The 20893-nt window shown below is 41.0% G+C and overlaps 1 protein-coding gene across 1 annotated transcript in view; it reads right to left on the reverse strand.

The window, feature by feature from the left end:
* The window catches only part of RAB1A (RAB1A, member RAS oncogene family), a 117729-nt gene that overhangs the window by 40468 nt on the left and 56368 nt on the right, over nt 1–20893 (reverse strand). Inside the window, exons 2-3 of the mRNA XM_069234262.1 lie at nt 20033–20105; nt 1590–1685 (exon numbers count right to left, since the gene is read on the reverse strand). Of these exons, the coding sequence (XP_069090363.1) occupies nt 1590–1685; nt 20033–20105 (169 nt within the window). The remainder of the gene's footprint in view (nt 1–1589; nt 1686–20032; nt 20106–20893) is intronic.

A 20893-nucleotide genomic window follows, 5' to 3' on the forward strand; every position in this document is an offset into this window, starting at 1 on the left:
ACGGGAGGTGGGAGCGCACACGGGTTGTGCCTGTCACTGTCCAATTAATGTGTAAGCGGAGGCTTTAGATTCTTATTTTTGCATATGGATTACACATAGTTTAGGCACAGCAGAAGACATTTTTCACATCAAATGAAAACCACCAGGAAAATGACAAATAGTAGGAGACGACATTTGATTAAAAGACCCTAGCTTGTTTTGAGATGCTGGTTGTGTGGGAGTTGTCAAGTTTATGTAAGAGGGTTTTCTTTGTTACTAGCATGGTTCTCCTCTGTTGCAAGAATGTTGGCCTGATGCTTCAGTTCTCAAGCTGGGAAAATAAAACTGTTAAATAAGGAGTCATGAGGGATCTTGAGACTGAAGACTACTTTCAAGAAAAGCAACTTACAAACGTCTCACACTAGATAGTAGGAGTATGCAGACCATGTGATCAGCAGCAGCACATGCTACAAAGATCATATTTGACAAAAACAAAATGATTGGCAAGATAACGGCCATCCACTATCTCTAGTGAAACTTATTAATGCTTACATTATTTCATGATGGATGTGAAAGACTGTTAAGCAAGTCAATCCACTGAAAGCATATTTAAGGCACCCTCAAAATGTTGTCAGACAACGGGTCTAAAACTGAGTCCCCCTACACATTAGTACCAGCCTTTTAATCAATAATAGAAGCCCGAAAATTGTCATCCCCAATGGAACTCACAGGAGGCAAAAGTAAACCAACCACATCACCATTCTCATCTTCCTCCAATAATCTGCCGAATACAATCCTGTTTCATGAAAATGTCTATCGCTGGCATATGCAACGAATAAAACAAGCTACCATTCTTTTATATATTCACAAAGAACACAACGTTGTTTTAAGTCTTGCACCAAGATTGTGGAACACAATGTCTTGTAATATCAGGTCCATTGCTTCAACCTATTCTGCACAAATGTTAAACTTAGTCTTTAAGAACAATGATTCTTGCTTCTCTCATCCCAATCTTGCTCCAATGTCCTACAAACATTTTTCCACATGTTTCTAAAGACACTCATTTGGCCAAAGTAGAGTCTATTGATGTAAAACTGAGTGTTCCATCACTTGTAAGGCAACATCAACTTATTGCTTGTTATTCACATTGATCCAAAAAAAAATAAGTTAAATAAAAAAATAAAAAAATGTAGATGTTGTGACGAAGCAAGTACAATAAAAAACAAGGACATTGTAAAGGGAGGAAGAAATTGTAAAAGAATAATCACATCAAGCGAGCTGTTAAGATGAAATAAAGACACTTGCATTACATAAGAAAGGTAACTAGAGCAGATTGAACGATATAAATGGAGAGGCAGCTTTGGATAGATTAGATTTTCCTTGGGCAGGGCAGGGCAGGGGGTTGATTTATCAGAACTAAAAACACTGGCTTTCTGCAACACTGGCTGCTTTGCTGCAATTATCAATAAATCTGTTAATATTACATACAAAGATTATGTGAAATCCAGGATAGCTCAGTCTTCTTTACATAACATCCAGTTATCTACATTATATGACTACAATACATTTAATAAATACCCAGTTGCTCAGAAAAGTTACAAGATACTTACTATTTGAAGTTTAATTGTTTTTCCATCTAATTCAATAGTTCTGATTTTAAAATCGACGCCAATTGTGCTGATGTAGCTTTCCGTGTAGGTGTCATCCTGCAGAAACAGAAAAGTAATTAAAAGTGATGCAGAAGGTAGATTTGAAGTGGCAAATCAAGTGGACTTCTTGGAACAACAAGCAGAGATTTATTGTTGGATACCACAGTAATCAGGGGGTTCTATTTAAGCAACATGTTCTTATTAATAAAGAAAAAGTTACTTAAATAATCTACTCAACCTAACTGTAATGCTATTTTAGTACACTGAGCCCCCATTTTCTTCATATCACATGATAGTGCACCATGTCTGCTGTAACATTCCAGTGGCATTACCTTAGCTCATTTACAGCATTGTCATCAGAGCGGGGCAAGAATGTTTCTCTAATCATGGTTCAAAACTATCACTTTTAATGAATATGTAACTAAAACATGTAGTGGTAGCATACTGTCGTAGCCGATCAGCGTGTTTTACATTGGAATAGTCACAAAATGCAGTTTTACTGTACAAACAGTAATGTTTGAATATCGAGTTTCATTGGACATTACAAAGTTAAGTGTTCTGATTTGTTTTTCTGCTATTTAAATATTTGCATCACTTCTGAATTAAATTAAATTAAAAAATATGCATTTGTAATTCCTGATATATTGTGAAATGTGTGCTATTTATATACAAGCCATTTAAATGGTGTGCTAGAAGAAAAAACTGACATCCTACACCCTTTTGTTTCACAAGGATTGTGAGAAGGTTCACTTCACAAAATCGTCTAACTGTAGTAAGAGGTAAAAAAAAAAAAAGTAAACCCCATTTTCAGGATAAGATGAACAGCATTTAGTTAAAAGACAAACTAACATCTGACCTCTGTCCTTGAACAGACAACAGATGTGTTGGGATAAAACAAGATTTAATTGAATCTTTATTGCTCATTCATTCTCTGAATGACCAGAATGTCTGTTCCTTTCCAGCTCAAGTTCACTTGCCAGAAGGGACCAGTAGGTCCTAAAAATAGCTCAACCTGATTAAATCTCAATCATAGTGCGTGGGCAAGTAGCTTTTTCGAGGCCTGACTAGAGAGCCAGCCTCGAAAAAGCTACTCACCTACTCAGTATGGCAAGTCACATTTTATCAGGTCAAGCTATTTTTAGGACCTACCCGCCCCTTCTTCTGGTGAGTTGACAAAGAACAGATTCTGTTCAGTCAGGAAGTGATGGCGCAATAAAGACACATTTAGATCTTGTTCTTATCTTGTCACATTTGCTCTGTGTTCAGAGACAGAGGTCAAAAGTGTTTGTCTTCTTATAATTACTTTTTCTTCTGACTGCAGAGTTCCAAGATCTTGCAAGGTGAACTGCCTGACATGCTGTACACAGTGTGAAATGAAAGACTGTAGAGTGTCCGGTTTTTATAACACATTTAAATAATTGAGTAAATTGTACAAGCATTTCAAAATGCATTTCAGTAGTTGTGAAAGCCCATTTTTTGTACTTCTGTGTGATGATATGATGAAAAAAATCAGAACACTTTTTTTGATGATGTTCACACTATATGGTTTAGATTTAAGCTGTAAGTTAGTGGGAAAGTTTTCGGACATTTCTTGAAAACTTACTGTCTGTAAATGCGCTACCACATCATGCTTTAGTAATACATTTCTTAGAAGTGAGTGTTTAAACAAACTGAGAAAAACTCCTGTCCTGATGGCAATGCTATTAGTAAACTAAGAGGCAAGTCATGGAGCATATGTACCCTCTGTGTGTATTCTTATTATACACAGAGCAAACTTTTAGTCTATTTCATCAAAACAAAAGGCTTTTTTTTTGTACAACAGAAGTGATGAACTTGCATATTTGAAGGAGCTCTCATATGAGAGAATGAAGAAAAAGGCGACTGTAAAATAAAATATTTGTCTAGGATCACACAATTTGAGAGCTGTTTACAGGTCAAGTAACATTAATGATTTTTCAAGGCCTGCAAAGGACTGGTACATGCTACAAGCTACAACTGCATGCAGAAACAGAAAAATTAATGTATTAGGTGGCTTATAAATTGGTCTATGTTTGAGGTCGAACAACTGCTTGTAGGCTATGTAAGGTAGGCTTACATGTACTGTCCATTGAAATAATAAAACAACAAGTGCACTTTAATGTATCTGAACAGCAGCAGGCTTTATCCAGCCGCTTATGGCTGCAGAGGTGCTGGAAGGGAGCTCTGTTAACTGTATGCATGAGTGTAACTTATTTCTAGTAGGTCATATCACAACAATAAAAGCAAAAAAATAAAAGAATCAATAAGGTACGTTATGACTTGCGCTTTTACCATCAGTTGCTAATCAGGATATAACAAAATAATTCTCAGCAAAATCGTTTGTTGCAGGTATGTTATGTTGACTTCCTCAATTTAAAAATCAGAGATTTCCCAGCTACACACACACACACACTACTACACCGCTCATTAACTCGGAGGACCACACATACAATATAAATGACAAGCTGACCAGAAAAATCGTTATTGTTTCAAACTACATGCACACACATGGATAAGGAGATTTAACAGCCAAACAGCAGTACTACGACCATATATCTGCATGTAAAGATAGCAAGGATACCATTTCTCTTCTCTCCCTTCAACCAGGCCAGCTCAGGAGCACAACTATACAGAAAATCTTGTGTGAAAGGTGCACATATCAGAACGGCACTTTATTTCGTGTAGGTGTTTCAAAAATACCCTTTCAATCTTGTTCACTGATGTTCACAGACCTTTCCACAGCCATACTTAAAAGGTAGCATTTAGTTTTTGGGAAATTTTGAAAAGAGCATACTGATTAAAGATATAAACAATGTAAAACAAGCTTTTGCAATGGAATAGGTCTCACATTTTCCTGAGTTAGAGCTACTGGCATTGTAAATTCATAACTGGACTTTTCTTGCCAAATAATTTGGCCAATCCCGCCTCAATTTAGTCTTTTCCTGCCATATAATTCCAGAGGCCCAGCATTTAACTAAGGCACTTCCATTTACCTTCTTCCTTTATCTTAAAACATATACAATCATATAAACATTTATCTGAAATAAAGGTTTGGCATTAGAGTGCAATGCTCAAAACACCATAACAAAAATATCATTTTGGATGGATTGGAGGGGGGAAGTAAAGATGGAGGACAAGTGGCATAGTAACTGTGTCATGGGCCCGGTGTAAGAAAGGAAAACGGTTGACTGCAATTTTGGTAGGAAAATACAGCAGTAATTAGAGTTGAGTGAGGTTGATAGGTCTCTGGGCCCTGGTGCCATTGTACCTGTTGCTCCATTGATAACTAGGCCGCAGGAGATAAAGCAGACGGGGCAGAAAAAGAGAAGCGAAAGGAATACAATAGACAAAAAGAAGAAATAGAAGAGGGTCGCAAAAAAAATAAAAGAAAGAAGGGAAAGGGCGAACGAGAAAACGAAACCACAACTAAGAAGAAATGGAGCAAATGTGTGAGACAAAAGAAAAAAAAAAAAAAAAAAAAAGAAGAAGAAAGCCAGCGAATGAAAGATAACCTGCAAAAAATAATGAAAGTAGTATGAAAAGAAAGAAAAATGAACATTAAAGAAAAAAAGATGGTGAGAGAAACAAGTAGCGAAAGAACAAGGGCAATTATGTACTGATACATTTCCCACAGACACAGAATGGGAAAACCACTGACACTTCGGGTCATGACAAGTAACTTGTGGCTTCCATATACAGGCTGTAAAAAGAGGGATTTATAGTAAAACATGAATTGACAGATAAAGATAAGAAAAACACTGTAGAAAAGAGGGAAGAAAGACCTATAAAAAAAAATAATTTAAAAAAGTGAAAGGACGCATACCGAGTCAAAAGAAAGAGCAAAGAGAAAAAAACAAAGAAAGAATGTAGGAAATAGAACAAAAAATAGTGAAAGAATTAACGCCTGATGAGGAAAAAGAAGAACGAAACAAGAAAAGAAGTAACCCAGTTTTTGCACGTTTGAAGGAGGAAGTAGCAAGAGGAAAAGGGATATTATTTTTTTTTAAAAAGGGAGAGGAGTAGAAATAAACAGTTGAAAGAAAGAGCAAAACTTAACTTGTGGATTTTAAGAGCTGGAAAGAGAAAAGTGGGGGGAGAAAGAAAACGTTGAGTAAACAGAGTAATGGAAAGAATGGAGTGAGATAGGTGAAACAGACCCTCCCAAATAAAGATGGCAGCTAAGAATAGATTTAATTGGCTCCCCCGTGTCCTCAAGTAGCAGTCAGAGTGTGTTACAGTAGGGGGCACTGCAAAACTGCAGGAGGTGCATTAGTAGAGTTGTATGTGAACCCAAGTACAGCAAAATAGGGGCACTTTAGATCAGAATTGGGGGTATAGACAGCTGTGCTCCTGCCCAGTGCTGGAAAAACAGAAAGGCAGCAGGAGAGGAATGAGAACGGAGCGCCGTGTAATTTCTGGTATTGGAATAATGGGGAGCTGCAGGTTAGGGTTGAGGTGCACTGACAGAGTTGTATGTGGGCTGCAGTACTGGAATAGTAACGAGTACACAAGACCACAAGTGAGGTATGTTAACGGAGCTATGTGTGGAACCTAATAATGGCGTGCTAGTGTTGCTGAGTGTTAGACTGGAGATACCCTGGTGAAGCTGCAAGTGGGGCCCAGTATGAGAGTGGCATTGCCTCTGAACCACAGAAGCGACGAGTCCCAAAGGGCGTGTGTGAGAGTCTTAGTACTGAAAAGGAATGTACACTGAATGTTTAGAATTGATGGATTCTGGCGGAACTATGGTGGTTCCCATCAACAGTGGCATTGGATGTTAGACTTGAGGTGCACTGGCTGAGCAGTGTTTTGCTCTTTTGGGTCCAGTATTGGCATGGCATGGGGACTGAATGTTAGAATTGAGCTGCTGTAATGGAACTGTATGTGAGTAGGGTACCAGTATAGGAAAATAAATCACCTCGCTGGGGTAGAACTGAGGTGCACTGATGGAGCTGCGCCTGAGGTGCTGGCACTGGAAAAGCAGAGTGTACTGATTGTAACAACTGAGGTGTTCTGGCAGACAGTGTGTGTGGGGTTATGGCATGGCTGAGGGTTTGGAGTGTGTGAACCGAGGTGCACTGATGGAGCTGCCCGAGGTCCCAGTGCTGGAGCTGCAGAGTGTACTGACTGCAAGAACGGAGGTGATCTGGCAGACACTGTGTCTGGGGTTCCTGGCACTGGCATGGCTGAGGGCTTGGAGTGTGTGAACTGAGGTGCACTGATGGAGCTCTGCCTGAGGTCCCACTACTGGAGCAGCAGAGTGTACTGACTGCAAGAACGGAGGTGCTCTGGCAGACTATGTGTGGGGTTACTGGCACGGCTGAGGGCTTGGAGTGTGTGAACTGAGGTGCACTGATGGAGCTGCGAGTGGGATCCTAGTATGAAGAAGTGGGCACGGTCTCTAAGGATTGCAGACCCCTGGTACAGCTGGCTATAAGTTTTTACAAGCAATTCTCTGTCCTTGCTCTCAGCACACAGGCAGGCACACTCCGCAAAGAAAATCCAAGCCAAGGAAGGGTGGGAGCCAGGCAGCTGAGAGGTTGCAGAGAGTCCACAAAGACCAAATGTGAACAAGATAGCCTGATTTATAGCCTTGCTCGCAGCTAAGCTCAGAGGAAGAATGCTCTGCGAATGAAAAGGGAAGCTTCTCTGGACAGGAACAGGAAACAAAAGTAAAAAAAAGAGTAATTTTAAAGTAGTTGGTCCCTGCTCCCACAAAGGAGGGACAAAGAGGCATGACTGACTACTAGCGAGCAAGGATTTTTAAATGACACTGAAACCAACACGTGAAATAGCTGGAAGCCCACTGAAGTATACAAGAGGTCGTAACGCTTACGCTCGACCTAAAAAAGAAGCTTTGTCTGTGGTGGCACACATTATCAATAATCAGCAGCACCAGCTCGTACTGTGCACAGGGCACACCACTTTGGTAGCAATGCAGAGTTTCTGCTATGATGTAGAAGACCTAGGTTTGTTAATACCATCTCCCCCCAAGTTTGACTTTGAAAGAATAAATGTGTATACTGTAAATAGCCATTGTGGCCAACTTTAGCCATTTTACCCCTCTAGAGCTCATAAGGAGTTCGACATTTGAGTAAAAAGACATTTCACAGTTCTGCATACATCACTTCTCTAGTTAATGAAGTAAGCCAGTCTGAACCAGAAACTTCACCTTTGTGTACGTAATAGATTCAAAAAGAATTGCTTCCTAACCAATCCTTAAATATACAGAACAGCAAAAAATATCTTTTAGCAGCCTGCACGTTAGAGCTAAACCACAAAGTTTTGTATAATTCTGAATTAATCTCACTACTATTTCGGTATATTAAGTTATTAACCTATGAAATATAGATATAGTTGACCCACAATGCATAGCATTTAAAGGAATCGAATTCCAACCTCCTATAATAAAACAATCTTCCCACACTGGGATCTATGGTCAATATATGACCTATTCTAGCTTTAGAAGCTTTGTCCAAGATGGAACAAGTCTTCTCTATACAATATTGTAAAACCATTAGAGATGGAGTAAGTTTTACAAATGAGGGACTTTATGCATATGGTCCTTTTCCCATTCGAAGCGAACAGAACACTACAATAGTGGCATTCATTTACGCTGGTTTAACATTCCTATTGAACGTTCATTTATGTTAGACTTTGCCAACAGTTCCAAAAACATTTATTTTTTATATTTACTGCTTTGTGGGTTTGAGCATGATCACTGTGCTTATTTTAGACTTAGTATCTCTGGGGTCAAGATCTTATAACAGTATCAAATCACTGAAGAACATTGTGCTTCTTTGCAAGGCTACCCTCATTCTTCTACACTACTGTTATCTAGACTCTGTGCATTGATAATTTGCTAGCTGGATTTTCATTGCATGCATTTCCCTTGAAACAGAGATTGAAAGACTCATCTAATAACTGTTTGTAGCTGCACTGCTGCAGAAACGGTCTGCCTGACGTTTGCGTTGAAGCAGTATTGCATGGTCTAGGAATGGAGATAAACGGCAGTCTATTCTTGTAGTGTATGTGCAGAGGAAAGGAATGAGCAAGGAGGAAGCGAAGACCACAGCAGCATCTCAGCTTCAGATGGCCTGTTAAGATCCAAGATGGACATGTACGGATATATAGCTTGGGCCTGTTTTTCAAAAGGTTCTGATTGAACTGAACTAGTTTGAATCAAGAAAGCACTGGTCTACCATTAGAGTGAAATAATATAAATGGCATTTTATAATACCCGCCCCACCTCTGCTGTGAACATATCTGATAGTGTCTAAGGCATAAGCTTTTAAGTACACCTGCAGCCCGTCCAGGGGGAGACTGAGAATTGGACACAGGCCCAACCAAAAGTCTGTCAGAAGTTGTGCGTGGCTGGTAAAAAAGGAAAACAATACTTGCAAGATCAGAACATGGCTGAAAGGCTCAAGACAGTCAGATCACATACCTATTTGGTGCAGAACTTCGAAGCAGGGAGTGGCGGCTGCAACTGGAAAGTGTTACTGCCTGACCAAGAACTGTACCCATTTGTAAAAAAGAGGATCAGATTAAGCTTATGTCCTGGAGGCCCCCAGGGACACAAGAATAGCACAGGAAAGGACTAGAAGCATACCAGTTCACTAGTTGTAAGTACTGTTCATGGTGAAGATTCTTTGTTGAAACTTCAAAGCAAGTGAAGAAGCCAACGTCCACTCACTATGAACTAGTACCAGGAAAGCAAACACTCCTGTGGAAAGTGATGAGTCTGATGTCAGCACCACAGACTGAACTTGCACCTGGGAAGGTGAGGACGTATCTACTGGTCCACAGAATATTGGTCTATAGAAAGAAAGGGACCAAAGACTACCCGCTGAGAGGATGCAAGGCAGGGATACCACCAGAGGAACTGTAACTTTTGGAAACTGAATTGTGCTGGCCTGCAAAGGGGAACTAAATTTCATTCTGTCCTTCTAGACGGATTGAAGGCAAGAGATGGTCTGAAGCGGAGGGTTGTACTGTGCTCCTGGAGTGGAAGAAGCCACCAATGGCTACTTTTGAGAAATGTGCAACAACTTTCACTGACTGTGCCAGCAGAACTGAGAAAGGTAGAGTGGAACTGTACCTTTGTCACTCTAGATCTTTCCAGTGACTGATTTAATTTGTGTCATTTTGGTCTTATTTTAATCATAAAATACTTTTGTAAATTCACTGCATTTGTTTGGGTGTTTTACAGCGTAATTTCGTCAGCCAAGTGTAGTGTTCATACTCTGAAGTAGCCTTACGCCTTGGGCCCATCCTATTAAGGGATATACTGGGCTATTTTAGAGAAACAGCGTTTGCCTGACGAGAACCTACTTTTGCACAACGGTGTGAGAAAGTTGTGGTAAGTTGCCCTACCAAGTAATCAGACTTGCTACAATCAGAATGTAGAGGACAGATAATCTTACCTCCTATTTTCGTTATATTGATTCTGTCATGGTTTAATGCATTTGAAATGTTATTAAAGATAGAACTAAAGAATTGGTGTCTCACATATTTGTTTCATGCTACTGTAGACATGAATCCTAGTAATCAGTGAACCATTCAATGCCATTTTTTTACACACAACCACAAATCAAGTTCAATTATAAATGTCAATACATCAAAAACACAAAAGGTGATGAGCGGAATGCTTGGAAACAGACTAAACCATTAAGAATCGTTCGGAATAGCGCTTCTCCCCTCTTTTTTTTGGGGGGGGGGGGGAGGGGGGGGGGGGAGGGGGCGGTGTTAAGGGTCACCTGGCAGTTCAGGGTGTATGGTGCTTATGAAAAGAAGGGTCAGTACTGATGTATATAATGCAGGCCTCCATTTAGCTTGGCAACGTGGGTGAAAAATTAGTCTGAATGCTACAAAGAGCGAGTGTTCCTGGTTTAGACTATTTAAAATAATTAATCCCACCAATGTGCATGTTTAATCTAAATGTACATTCATTTAGCACCAATCAATTGAGTATGTTAAAATATATGGAAAATGTCACTTACCCAGTGTACATCTGTTCGTGGCATGAGTCGCTGCAGATTCACATGCTGTGCATTATCCTGCCATCTAGTGTTGGGCTCGGAGTGTTACAAGTTGTTTTTCTTCAAAGAAGTCTTTTCGAGTCACAAGACCGAGGGACTCCTCCCTTTCGGCTCCATTGCGCATGGGCGTCGACTCCATCTTAGATTGTTTTCCCCGCAGAGGGTGAGGTAGGAGTTGTGTATATAGTAAAAATGCCCATGCAATGGAGTGAGTATGTCCATAATGTGTATAAAAAATATTATATAGTTACAAATTTATACATGTACAGGTTTCATCAACTTATAAAGGCTACAGGCTCCCGGGGAGGGCGCATGTGAATCTGCAGCGACTCATGCCACGTACAGATGTACACTGGGTAAGTGACATTTTCCGTTCGATGGCATGTGTAGCTGCAGATACACATGCTGTGCATAGACTAGTAAGTAGTTATCTCCCCAAAAGCAGTGGTTTAGCCTGTAGGAGTTGAAGTTGTTTGAAATAATGTTCGTAATACAGCCTGTCCTACTGTGGCTTGTTGTGTTGTTAACACATCTACACAGTAATGTTTTGTAAATGTATGAGGCGTAGACCATGTGGCTGCCTTACAGATTTCTGTCATAGGTATATTTCCTAGAAAGGCCATTGTGGCGCCTTTCTTCCTAGTGGAGTGCGCCTTTGTCGTAATAGGCAGATCTCTTTTTGCTTTAATATAGCAGGTCTGAATACATTTCACTATCCATCTGGCAATGCCTTGTTTGGATATTGGGTTTCCTGCATGAGGTTTTTGAAAGGCTACAAACACTTGTTTTGTCTTGCGAAATTGTTTTGTTCTATCAATGTAAAACATTAATGCTCTTTTGATGTCTAGCATATGTAAGGCTCTTTCAGCTACTGAGTCTGGTTGTGGAAAAAAGACTGGGAGTTCCACTGTTTGGTTTAGGTGGAACAGTGATATAACTTTTGGTAAGAACTTTGGATTTGTCCGGAGAACCACTTTATGTTTATATATTTGTATAAAGGGTTCTTGTATAGTGAATGCTTGAATTTCACTTACCCTTCTGAGAGATGTGATAGCTATTAGGAAGGCTACTTTCCAGGTTAAGTATTGCATTTCACAAGAGTGCATGGGTTCAAATGGTGGACCCATGAGTCGTGTTAATACAATATTGAGGTTCCACGAGGGAACTGGTGGTGTTCTTGGGGGTATGATTCTCTTTAGACCCTCCATAAATGCTTTGATGACTGGGATTCTAAAGAGTGATGTTGAATGCGTAATCTGCAGATAGGCAGATATTGCTGTGAGATGTATTTTGATAGAAGCAAAGGCTAGGTTTGATTTTTGTAAGTGTAATAAATAGCTTACGATGTTTTTTGCAGAAGCGTGTAGTGGTTGGATTTGATTATGATGGCAATAATAAACAAATCTTTTCCATTTGTTTGCGTAACAATGTCTTGTAGTAGGTCTTCTAGCTTGCTTAATGACCTCCATACATTCTTGTGTAAGGTCTAAATGTCCAAATTCTAAGACTTAAGGAGTCAGATTGCTAGATTGAGCGATGCTGGATTCGGCTGTCTGATCTGTTGCTTGTGTTGAGTTAACAGATCTGGTCTGTTTGGTAGTTTGATATGAGGTACTACTGACCGGTCTAGTAGTGTTGTGTACCATGGTTGGCGAGCCCAGGTTGGTGCTATCAGTATTAGTTTGAGTCTGTTTTGACTCAATTTGTTTACAAGATAAGGAAGGAGTGGGAGGGGGGGGGAAAAGCGTAGGCAAATATCCCTGACCAACTCATCCATAACGCATTGCCCTTGGACTGAGGGTGTGGATACCTGGACGCGAAGTTTTGGCATTTTGTGTTTTCTTTTGTTGCCAATAGGTCTATTTCTGGTATTCCCCAGTGTAGAAAGTAATTTTGTAGTATCTGGGGATGAATTTCCCATTCGTGTGTTTGTTGGGGATCTCGACTGAGATTGTCGGCTAACTGGTTTTGAATCCCTGGGGTGTACTGTGCTATTAGGCGAATGTGATTGTGAATCACCCAATGCCAAATCTTTTGTGCTAAGAGACACAGTTGTGATGTGTGTCCCTCCCTGTTTGTTTAGGTAATACATTGTTGTCATGTCTGTTTTGACAAGAATGTGTTTGTGGGCTATTAGCGGCTGAAATGCTTTCAATACTAGAAACACTGCTAAGAGCTCTAGATGATTTATATGCAGTTGCCTTTGTTGAACGTCCCATTGTCCCTGTATACTGTGCTGGTTGAGGTGTGCTCCCCACCCTATCATGGAAGCATCTGTTGTGATCACGTATTGAGGCACTGGGTCTTGGAATGGCCGCCCTTGGTTTAAATTTATAGGATTCCACCATTGAAGCGAGGAGTGTGTTTGGCAGTCTATCAACACTAGATCTTGAAGTCGACCCTGTGCTTGTGTCCATTGTGTTGCTAGACATTGTTGTAAGGGACGCATGTGTAGTCTTGCGTGTGGGACAATGGCTATGCATGGAGACATCATGCCTAGGAGTTTCATTACAAACCTCACTTGATAGTGTTGGTTTGGGTGCATGTTTAGTATTACATTTTGGGAGGCTTGTACCCTTTGTGGACTTGGAGTGGCAATCCCTTTTTGTGTGTTGATTGTTGCTCCTAAGTACTGTTGTATTTGACACAGTTGTAGATGTGATTTTTGGTAGTTTATAGAGAACCCTAGTTTGTGAAGGGTTTGTATGACGTATTGTGTGTAGAAGACACAGTTGCTGAGTGCTGATTTTTATTAACCAATCGTCTAAGTAAGGAAATACGTGCATGTGCTGCCTCCTGATGTGAGCAGCTACTACTGCAAGGCATTTTGTGAATACTCTTGGGGCTGTTATGCCGAACGGTAACACTTTGAATTGGTAATGCACGCCTTGGATTACAAACCTCAAGTATTTCCTGTGGGAAGGATGTATGGGTCTGTGGAAATAAGCATCCTTGAGATCTAATGTTGACATGTAGTCCTGTTTGAGCAAGGGAAGGACGTCTTGAAGTGTCACCATGTGAAAGTGATCTGATGTAAAGATTTAGTGTTCTGAGGTCTAATATGGGTCTAAGTGTTTTGTCCTTTTTTGGGATTAGGAAATACAGGGAGTAAAACACCCTTTCCTTTTTGATGGTTGGGTACTAGTTCTATTGCTTCTTTTTGTAACAATGCTTGGACTTTTAGCTGTAACAGATCCAAGTGTTGTTTGGACATGTTGTGTGCTCTTGGAGGCACATCTGGTGGCAAATGTAGGAATTCTATGCAATAACCATGTTGGATAATGGCTAGGACCCACGTGTCCGTAGTTATGTGTTCCCAGTTGTGGTAATAATCTGTGAGTCTCCCCCCCCCACTGGTGTTGTGTGGTGGGGGTTTGTGACGTTGAAGTCACAGTTTAGTTTAGTTTGTGGGGTTTTTGGGCTCTGGAATTTCCCTCTTGTTTTAGGCAACTGTCCAACCCTATATTGTCCTCGAAAACCTCCTCTCTGATATTGGCCCTGATATGTGGGTCTGACTTGTGAGGTGGAAGGCTCTGTGGTCTGGGCCCGAAACCCTCCTCTAAAGTGTGGCTTCCTAAAAGTGCCTCTGCTCTGTGAGGAGTAGAGCGCGCCCATGGCTTTGGCCGGGTCTGTGTCTTTCTTTAGTTTGTCTATCGCTGTATCCACCTCCGGCCCAAATAGTTGTTGTTCATTGAATGGCATATTTAGCACTGCTTGCTGAATTTCGGGCTTAAATCCGGAGTTTCGTAGCCATGCGTGTCTCTGAATGGTTACCGCCGTGTTTACTGGTCTGGTTGCCGTGTCTGCTGAGTCCATGGCCGACCTTATTTGGTTGTTGGAGATACTTTGGCCTTCCTCGACAACCTGTTGGGCACGTTTCTGGAACTCTTTGGGAAGGTGTTGAATGAGATGTTGCATTTCATCCCAATGTGCCCTATATTATCTTGCTAGAAGAGCCTGAGAATTGGCAATTCGCCATTGATTGGCTGCTTGTGCTGCCACCCTTTTGCATGCTGCATCGAATTTCTGACTTTCTTTGTCGGGTGGTGGTGCGTCTCCAGAAGTTTGTGAGTTCGCCCTTTTTTGGGCTGCTCCTACCACCACTGAATCTGGAGTTAACTGTTGTGTGATGTACACAGGGTCAGTAGGGGGGGGGTTTATATTTGTTCTCCACCCTAGGCGTGTTGGCTCTGCCTTGGACTGGGTCTTGAAACACTGTTTAGCGTGTTTTAACATGTCTGGCAGGATTGGCAAGCTTTGGTATTGGCTGTGCGTAGATGACAGGGTGTCGAACAAGAAGTCATCTTCTATGGGCTCTGCATGCAATGCAACATTATGAAATGCAACTGCCCTGGAAACCAATTGCCTGAAAGCAGTACTGTCTTCAGGTGGTGAAGGTCTTGCCGGGTAGAATTCGGGACTATTGTCAGAGACCGGTGCGTCATACAAATCCCATGCATCCGGGTCATCTTGACTCATCCCTGTGTGCGTTGGTGACTGCATCATTGGGGGTGTTGCTACCGGGGACAGATGTGGCGAATGTAATGGTGATTGTTGTGGCGAAAATTGTGGTGGAGTTTTCTCTTTTGCCACTTTTGCCTTTGGCTGCACTTCCACCTCTTGGAATGCGAGCTTCCTTTTCATTTTGATTGGAGGAAGAGTTCTAATTTTCCCCGTGTCCTTTTGGATATGGAGCCTTCTTTGTGTGTGGTCAGGCTCTCCCATGCCCAGCTCTTGTTCAAATCTGTGGCCTTGTAAATGTGTGGAAAGGCCTTGTTCCTCTGTATAGGAGCTTTGTTTCGGCTCTGAGGAAGAAGGTTTCGGTACCGAAATTTTTGAGACAGTCTTTTTCGGCTCCGAGGAAACCTTTTTGATTTTCGGTGTGCCGAACTCTCGGTGCCGTGTCTGTTCGGAGCCGGTATCTCGGTGCCGTGTCTGTTCGGAGCCGGTATCTCGACCAGAGTCGGATGTCTTCGGCTGCTGGGAGGCCTTTTTCGGTGCCGATGTTTGGTCACAGTGTTTTCGGGTAAAGCCATGGCCTGTTGGCGGTGCTGTCCCCTGGGCCTTCATGATTTTCGAGTGAGTTTTTGCCGGGGCTGGTTTACTCACGGTTTGCTACGTCTTTGGCTGCTCACTCTCGGACTTGTGCGAGTCCGATTCTCTAATGGCGAATGTCTCCTCTTCTTCGACGTCGGTGTGTCTGGCAGGTGTCAACGCCATCTGGAGCCTTCAAGCTCTTCGATCCCCCAGTTTCTTCTTGGATCGAAATGCCCAACATGCCTCGCAAGTATCCTCGTTGTGTTCGGGGGACAAACACAGATTACAGACCAAGTGTTACTTTGCGTGGCAGAAGCGGAAGGGGGTCCGGTCCATGAGCGTTGAAGATGGACGCGGTCGGGCCGACCAGGCCCCGCCGAGGTGTGGAAACCCCGAAGGGCTGCCAGAACATTTGTTTCTTCGGTGACGATGTGCTAGCACTAACCCGGTACCGAGCGCAAACAATACCGTCGGATTTTCCGATGGATAACTATCTTTTCCGAACCGAAACACGGAGCGTAGAGGAACATGTCCGAACCCGATGGCGGAAAGAAAACAAATCTAAGATGGAGTTGACGCCCATGCGCAATGGACCCGAACATCAACTTTCATCTATACCACTTGGTCTTTGAACATAGGGTATGGTCAGTTATGAATTAACTTTTGAAAAACCCACCTTACATTTATGGAAGCAAGGCAATCGATCAAATCTATTCCTCAGTTTAAATCTTTTTTTTGTACTTAATATGACGATGTACATTGACAGAGCGCGGTTACCCCAATAGGTGTCCTGCTGCAGAACAAAGGAAGGCAAATAAAAACTAATTAAGGAAACTGGGAGACGCAAGAAAGGAGACTTAATTAGGTCAAAAAGAGAGAATTTAATTTCATTCAAAGTGATAAAGTAGGGTAGTGACATCTGTTCGAGGAGAGAAAGAAAAAAAGGGGGGAGGAAAAAAAAAAAAAAAAAGACAATCGTTCTCCCACATAGGCCTTCCAGATTAGGGATACAGGAATACAAGGAAGAGGCATGAACAGTTGACCTAGGCACAAAAGGAATCAGGTTGAAGTGCAGACATATAGGACCCAGACTATAAACAGTTCTGACGTCAAAAAGAGAAGGCCTCTAAAAGGCATTACTTTTTTTTAAATAGATTCAGTGTAGTCCCTTAAGGTCTCAAAGAGATGAGTGGCGAGGAAGCTAAGGAGGTGTGGCAGCAGAGTTCTGAACCAGCCACAGGCAGTAAAATATTATTTACGCTGGCATAAATAAAAAGTTACCACAATCATGCCTATAAAGGACTGTAGCTTGAATTAATGTCCTTCAACAATGATCAGTGTGAAGATGAAAAATCCCACATATCTAAAAGAATTTTGTGCTCCTTTTCCTTCCACTGCTGCCTGTTGTAGAATCTTAATAGCTCTTGTACACTTGCAGCACCTGTTGCTAGTTGACGGTTTACACTCCTCATCAGGAGGCAGACCATTTACTGTGTATTCAATTAAAGTAATTTTCCAGTGGCACGACAACCATGACAAAGGTAGAACATACATCTTATATGCCAGATAGTGAGGGAAGTTTTCAATTTTTTCTCTACCTCAGGAGTAATTATTCTGCTTTTGACAGGTTTTTCAAAAATGTAGTAGCCTTTTGAGAACTGTCTTTAACATGGGACAATACTGGTTTATCAGTCTTCTCAACGATGTTTCAAGGAAGAAAGTGTGTTCCTCCCCACTTGCATTGCAAATCACCGACGGACTGATTTCAGATTCTGATCTGGTGGGGTTGATTCAAGTTGCCGTGCCTAAAGCTTCTACATCTGTGTATTCTACTTGTACTTTATTTCAGGCATCATGCTATTTTACACCCACAGAATGTTTCTACTGTTTCACTTCCTGATCAGTTTCCTCCTCAACTTCACAATCCGTACATAGAATGGGTTCTGGTGACTCAAGTGGTGTGGTGTGCTGCACAGAATATCCTGTTACTTGGACTTCTTCGATATGGGGAATTTTCAAAGGTACTCTGAAAATTTCCTCTGCAAAAATTTAACTTTCACTTTTTCCACGGATGTTCATGTGAAATTTGACCGGGTGTCCGAGAGGTTAGATCTTGCATTATCATATACCTAGTTTCGAGGGTCAAAGTGCATTTTCATTTGCCTAAAATTCTACCTCAATGTTTCTCCAAACATTTCTAGTTTTAAAGACTTAAAATAAACTGTCGGTTTCAACCCTTCTTCCTTGAGAAACCTTACGAGTGTACTTGTTTTTGACTCATTATTTGAGGTTGGAACGCCTCCTTAATCACTGGTTTGCCAGGATTAGGAGGACTGGATTGGACACAATCCTCATTTCCAGGCTGATCCATGTCAGGATCTAAACTTTATTTAAGGTTGATTAATTTGTCAGTGAACTGTCAGGTTTTTTTTTTTTTCTTCCCCCAAACGGGAGTAAGGTGTCAGAATAAGGTGTCTGTATGTGATGTAAGTTAAGGTTGCAGTTGTCATCCATGTGTTGACGGTGCACTAGCCAAGAGTTAGAGGTAACATTCTCAAGGATCACATGCCTTCGCTTCAAAACAATGATTTGCTCCGAATCTTCTTGTTCAAATCAATTACTATGTATTGCTCACTATCCTTCACCTATCTGCTACATTTGGTGCCTTCATCATGCTCCTCCTCATCAACCCTTGCATTGACTGTTTTTTAATGTTTCACAAATGAACTATATTCAGAGACTGAAGTGAAAAAGAAAGTACACTCTAAAAAAAAAAATCCATTATTTTTAATATATGTTGGACACTCATCTAGTCATCATCAAGTCTTAACAGTAGCCAAGTTTAACCTCGCATAACAAATTTCAATTTGTAAGGACCAATCTTTCAAAGACCATGGTGGTCAATGCCTCTTGTTATATTTAGGCGAATAAACACTGCTGCACCTCAAATGACTGCTTTACGTCTGATACTGTAGAATGTGCCAGATCCTGAGAGGAGTAAAGATAGGGCCCATTCCAGTTTGCCATTGGTTTGGCTACATCCAGTACTACAACAGTTTGTATATGTTGCAGGAACTACATTGCAAAACATGAGGTTGGAAGAAAGTATGTACATCAAGCGGAACTTCAGAGGGAAGATTCAATATTTTATGAGCAGAAGAGATGTACTTGGTACATACCCTCTTACTTATGACTCAGTCAGTCCATAAAACACAAGGTTACTTCCTTTTCCCTTGTTAGATCTAGGTAGCTGCCTAAATTAGAATTCGATTTTTAGGATTCTAGAGGGTACTCCATAACAAGTAGTATCATTCTTCAACAAATTAACATTTGTAATGGCATCTAGCTTCTCTTCTATGGTTTGTGATCTGGAAGAAACGCACGGCTTGAAAACTTAAGGCTCTATATCCTGGAAGAATGCTGAACAGCGAAACCACTTAAATGTACAGGAGGTTAATATTTCAGTCATCGTGTTTGTATTCATTCACATCAGGTGCAAGATCTTTCTGCAAACTCAAGAATTGTCAATGGCCTAATTACACCCTTTGCATACTTTGAGGATTTAGTTTCATTATTATTAGGGTAGATTTTAGTAAGGCACTTAGCAGTTGATGTGCTAATGGGGAAACACATTTTTTTTTTTTTTTTTTAAACAGAGTACTTCACAATACTGATATTAAAAGGACAGTTATTGAACTTGAAGTTGAAAAATATATTCCAATATCACAAAGCTCATGTGAGGGAAGATGGCAAGGGTGGGGGCCAGGGGGTGGTGATGCTTGAAATTACTGTGGCTTAAGCATTTAGGACACCTATTGTGCACAGAGTACTGGAGGCTCTTCTGGAAAAGACGTGTTCCATGTACACAAGTAAGGCAGCTTAATTTTTTTCATTTTTAATATTCATTCAACATGTCCTTAGATAAAAGCATGTTGATAACTGGCATGCAAATATAACAAAAATGTCCTTATACAGTACCTTTTGGAACCTTGCAACTTTAAATAGTGAAGACCACTACAATTGTGAAGGGCATCACTGCTAAATATCTTATTTCATTCTAGTGTAGCACTTTAACACAACTTACATGCAAAACCGGAAAAAGAAATTTAAATGCTGCCTTTTCAGCTACATAAACATTTCACAACGTGGTGGACTGTCTCAGCACACACACACACACACACGTAAGTTTAAAAAAAAAAAAAAATACACAACAATGTAAGTATAAAAGGTCTTCATGCACATGACCACCGCTATGGCATTTACGGAGGAAAATGTAATGTGGGTGTACACAATTAACAAGAAACTTACTGCAAACCTAAGCAGAAGGCAGGACTTTCCAACGCCAGAGTCCCCAATGAGCAGCAATTTGAATAAATAATCACTGTAACGGAAATAAAAAAATAAAATTAAAAGCACATTCAACACTATTCAGGTTTTAGCAGATTATCTACAGAAAACTCCTATGACAATTCAGTGCTCCTAATCTCTTTCCTCAGAAACGCACTAAACACTGTGGTAAACCGACCCATACAAAGGAATCCAACTTGGTTCTCAAAATCCCAAAGCCTGCCTGCCTCCAAGCTGAAGGCCCTATAACAGTGATCTAGATCACTTCCAGATTACCATCACTCTACACTCGGACGGCTTCCCGGCAAAAACAAACTAGACACCATTGTCGTTCTGAATTTAACAATTTGGTCCTATAAGAGCTTAGTTTGTGATTGTCCTCTCATATGCACCCAGTCTAAACCGCTGAAGACCTACCTTACAACTACACTACTAACCCATCAAGTCTTCCCACATCCAACTGATCGGCCACCATACTGTCCCATATTTGGACAAACATTTTGAACTCTCTTCATTCCCATGGTAAATTGTGAGACTGTCTAAAATGCAAATGCAGATGCCCATCCAGATGCCCTCAACCAAATACTCAGCACCAGTTCCTGGCTAAAAGTTATTGAAAGCCTAATTATTCAGTTCCAACTTAATTGTATCATGATGCTACTTGGCAACTAACTGCTGGTGGCTGTCTACATTATTGGTAAGGGGAATCCAGTCGCCTGATTAATCTATATTTGTCCTCTGCTTTTAACATAGTGACATAAGTGTCCTTCTTGATGCACATAAAAAACACGAGCATATGCTAAATAGGTTATCCTGTAGCTC

Source organism: Pleurodeles waltl, chromosome 5 (genome assembly GCF_031143425.1).
Source record: "Pleurodeles waltl isolate 20211129_DDA chromosome 5, aPleWal1.hap1.20221129, whole genome shotgun sequence".
NCBI classification, from domain to species: Eukaryota; Metazoa; Chordata; class Amphibia; order Caudata; family Salamandridae; genus Pleurodeles; species Pleurodeles waltl.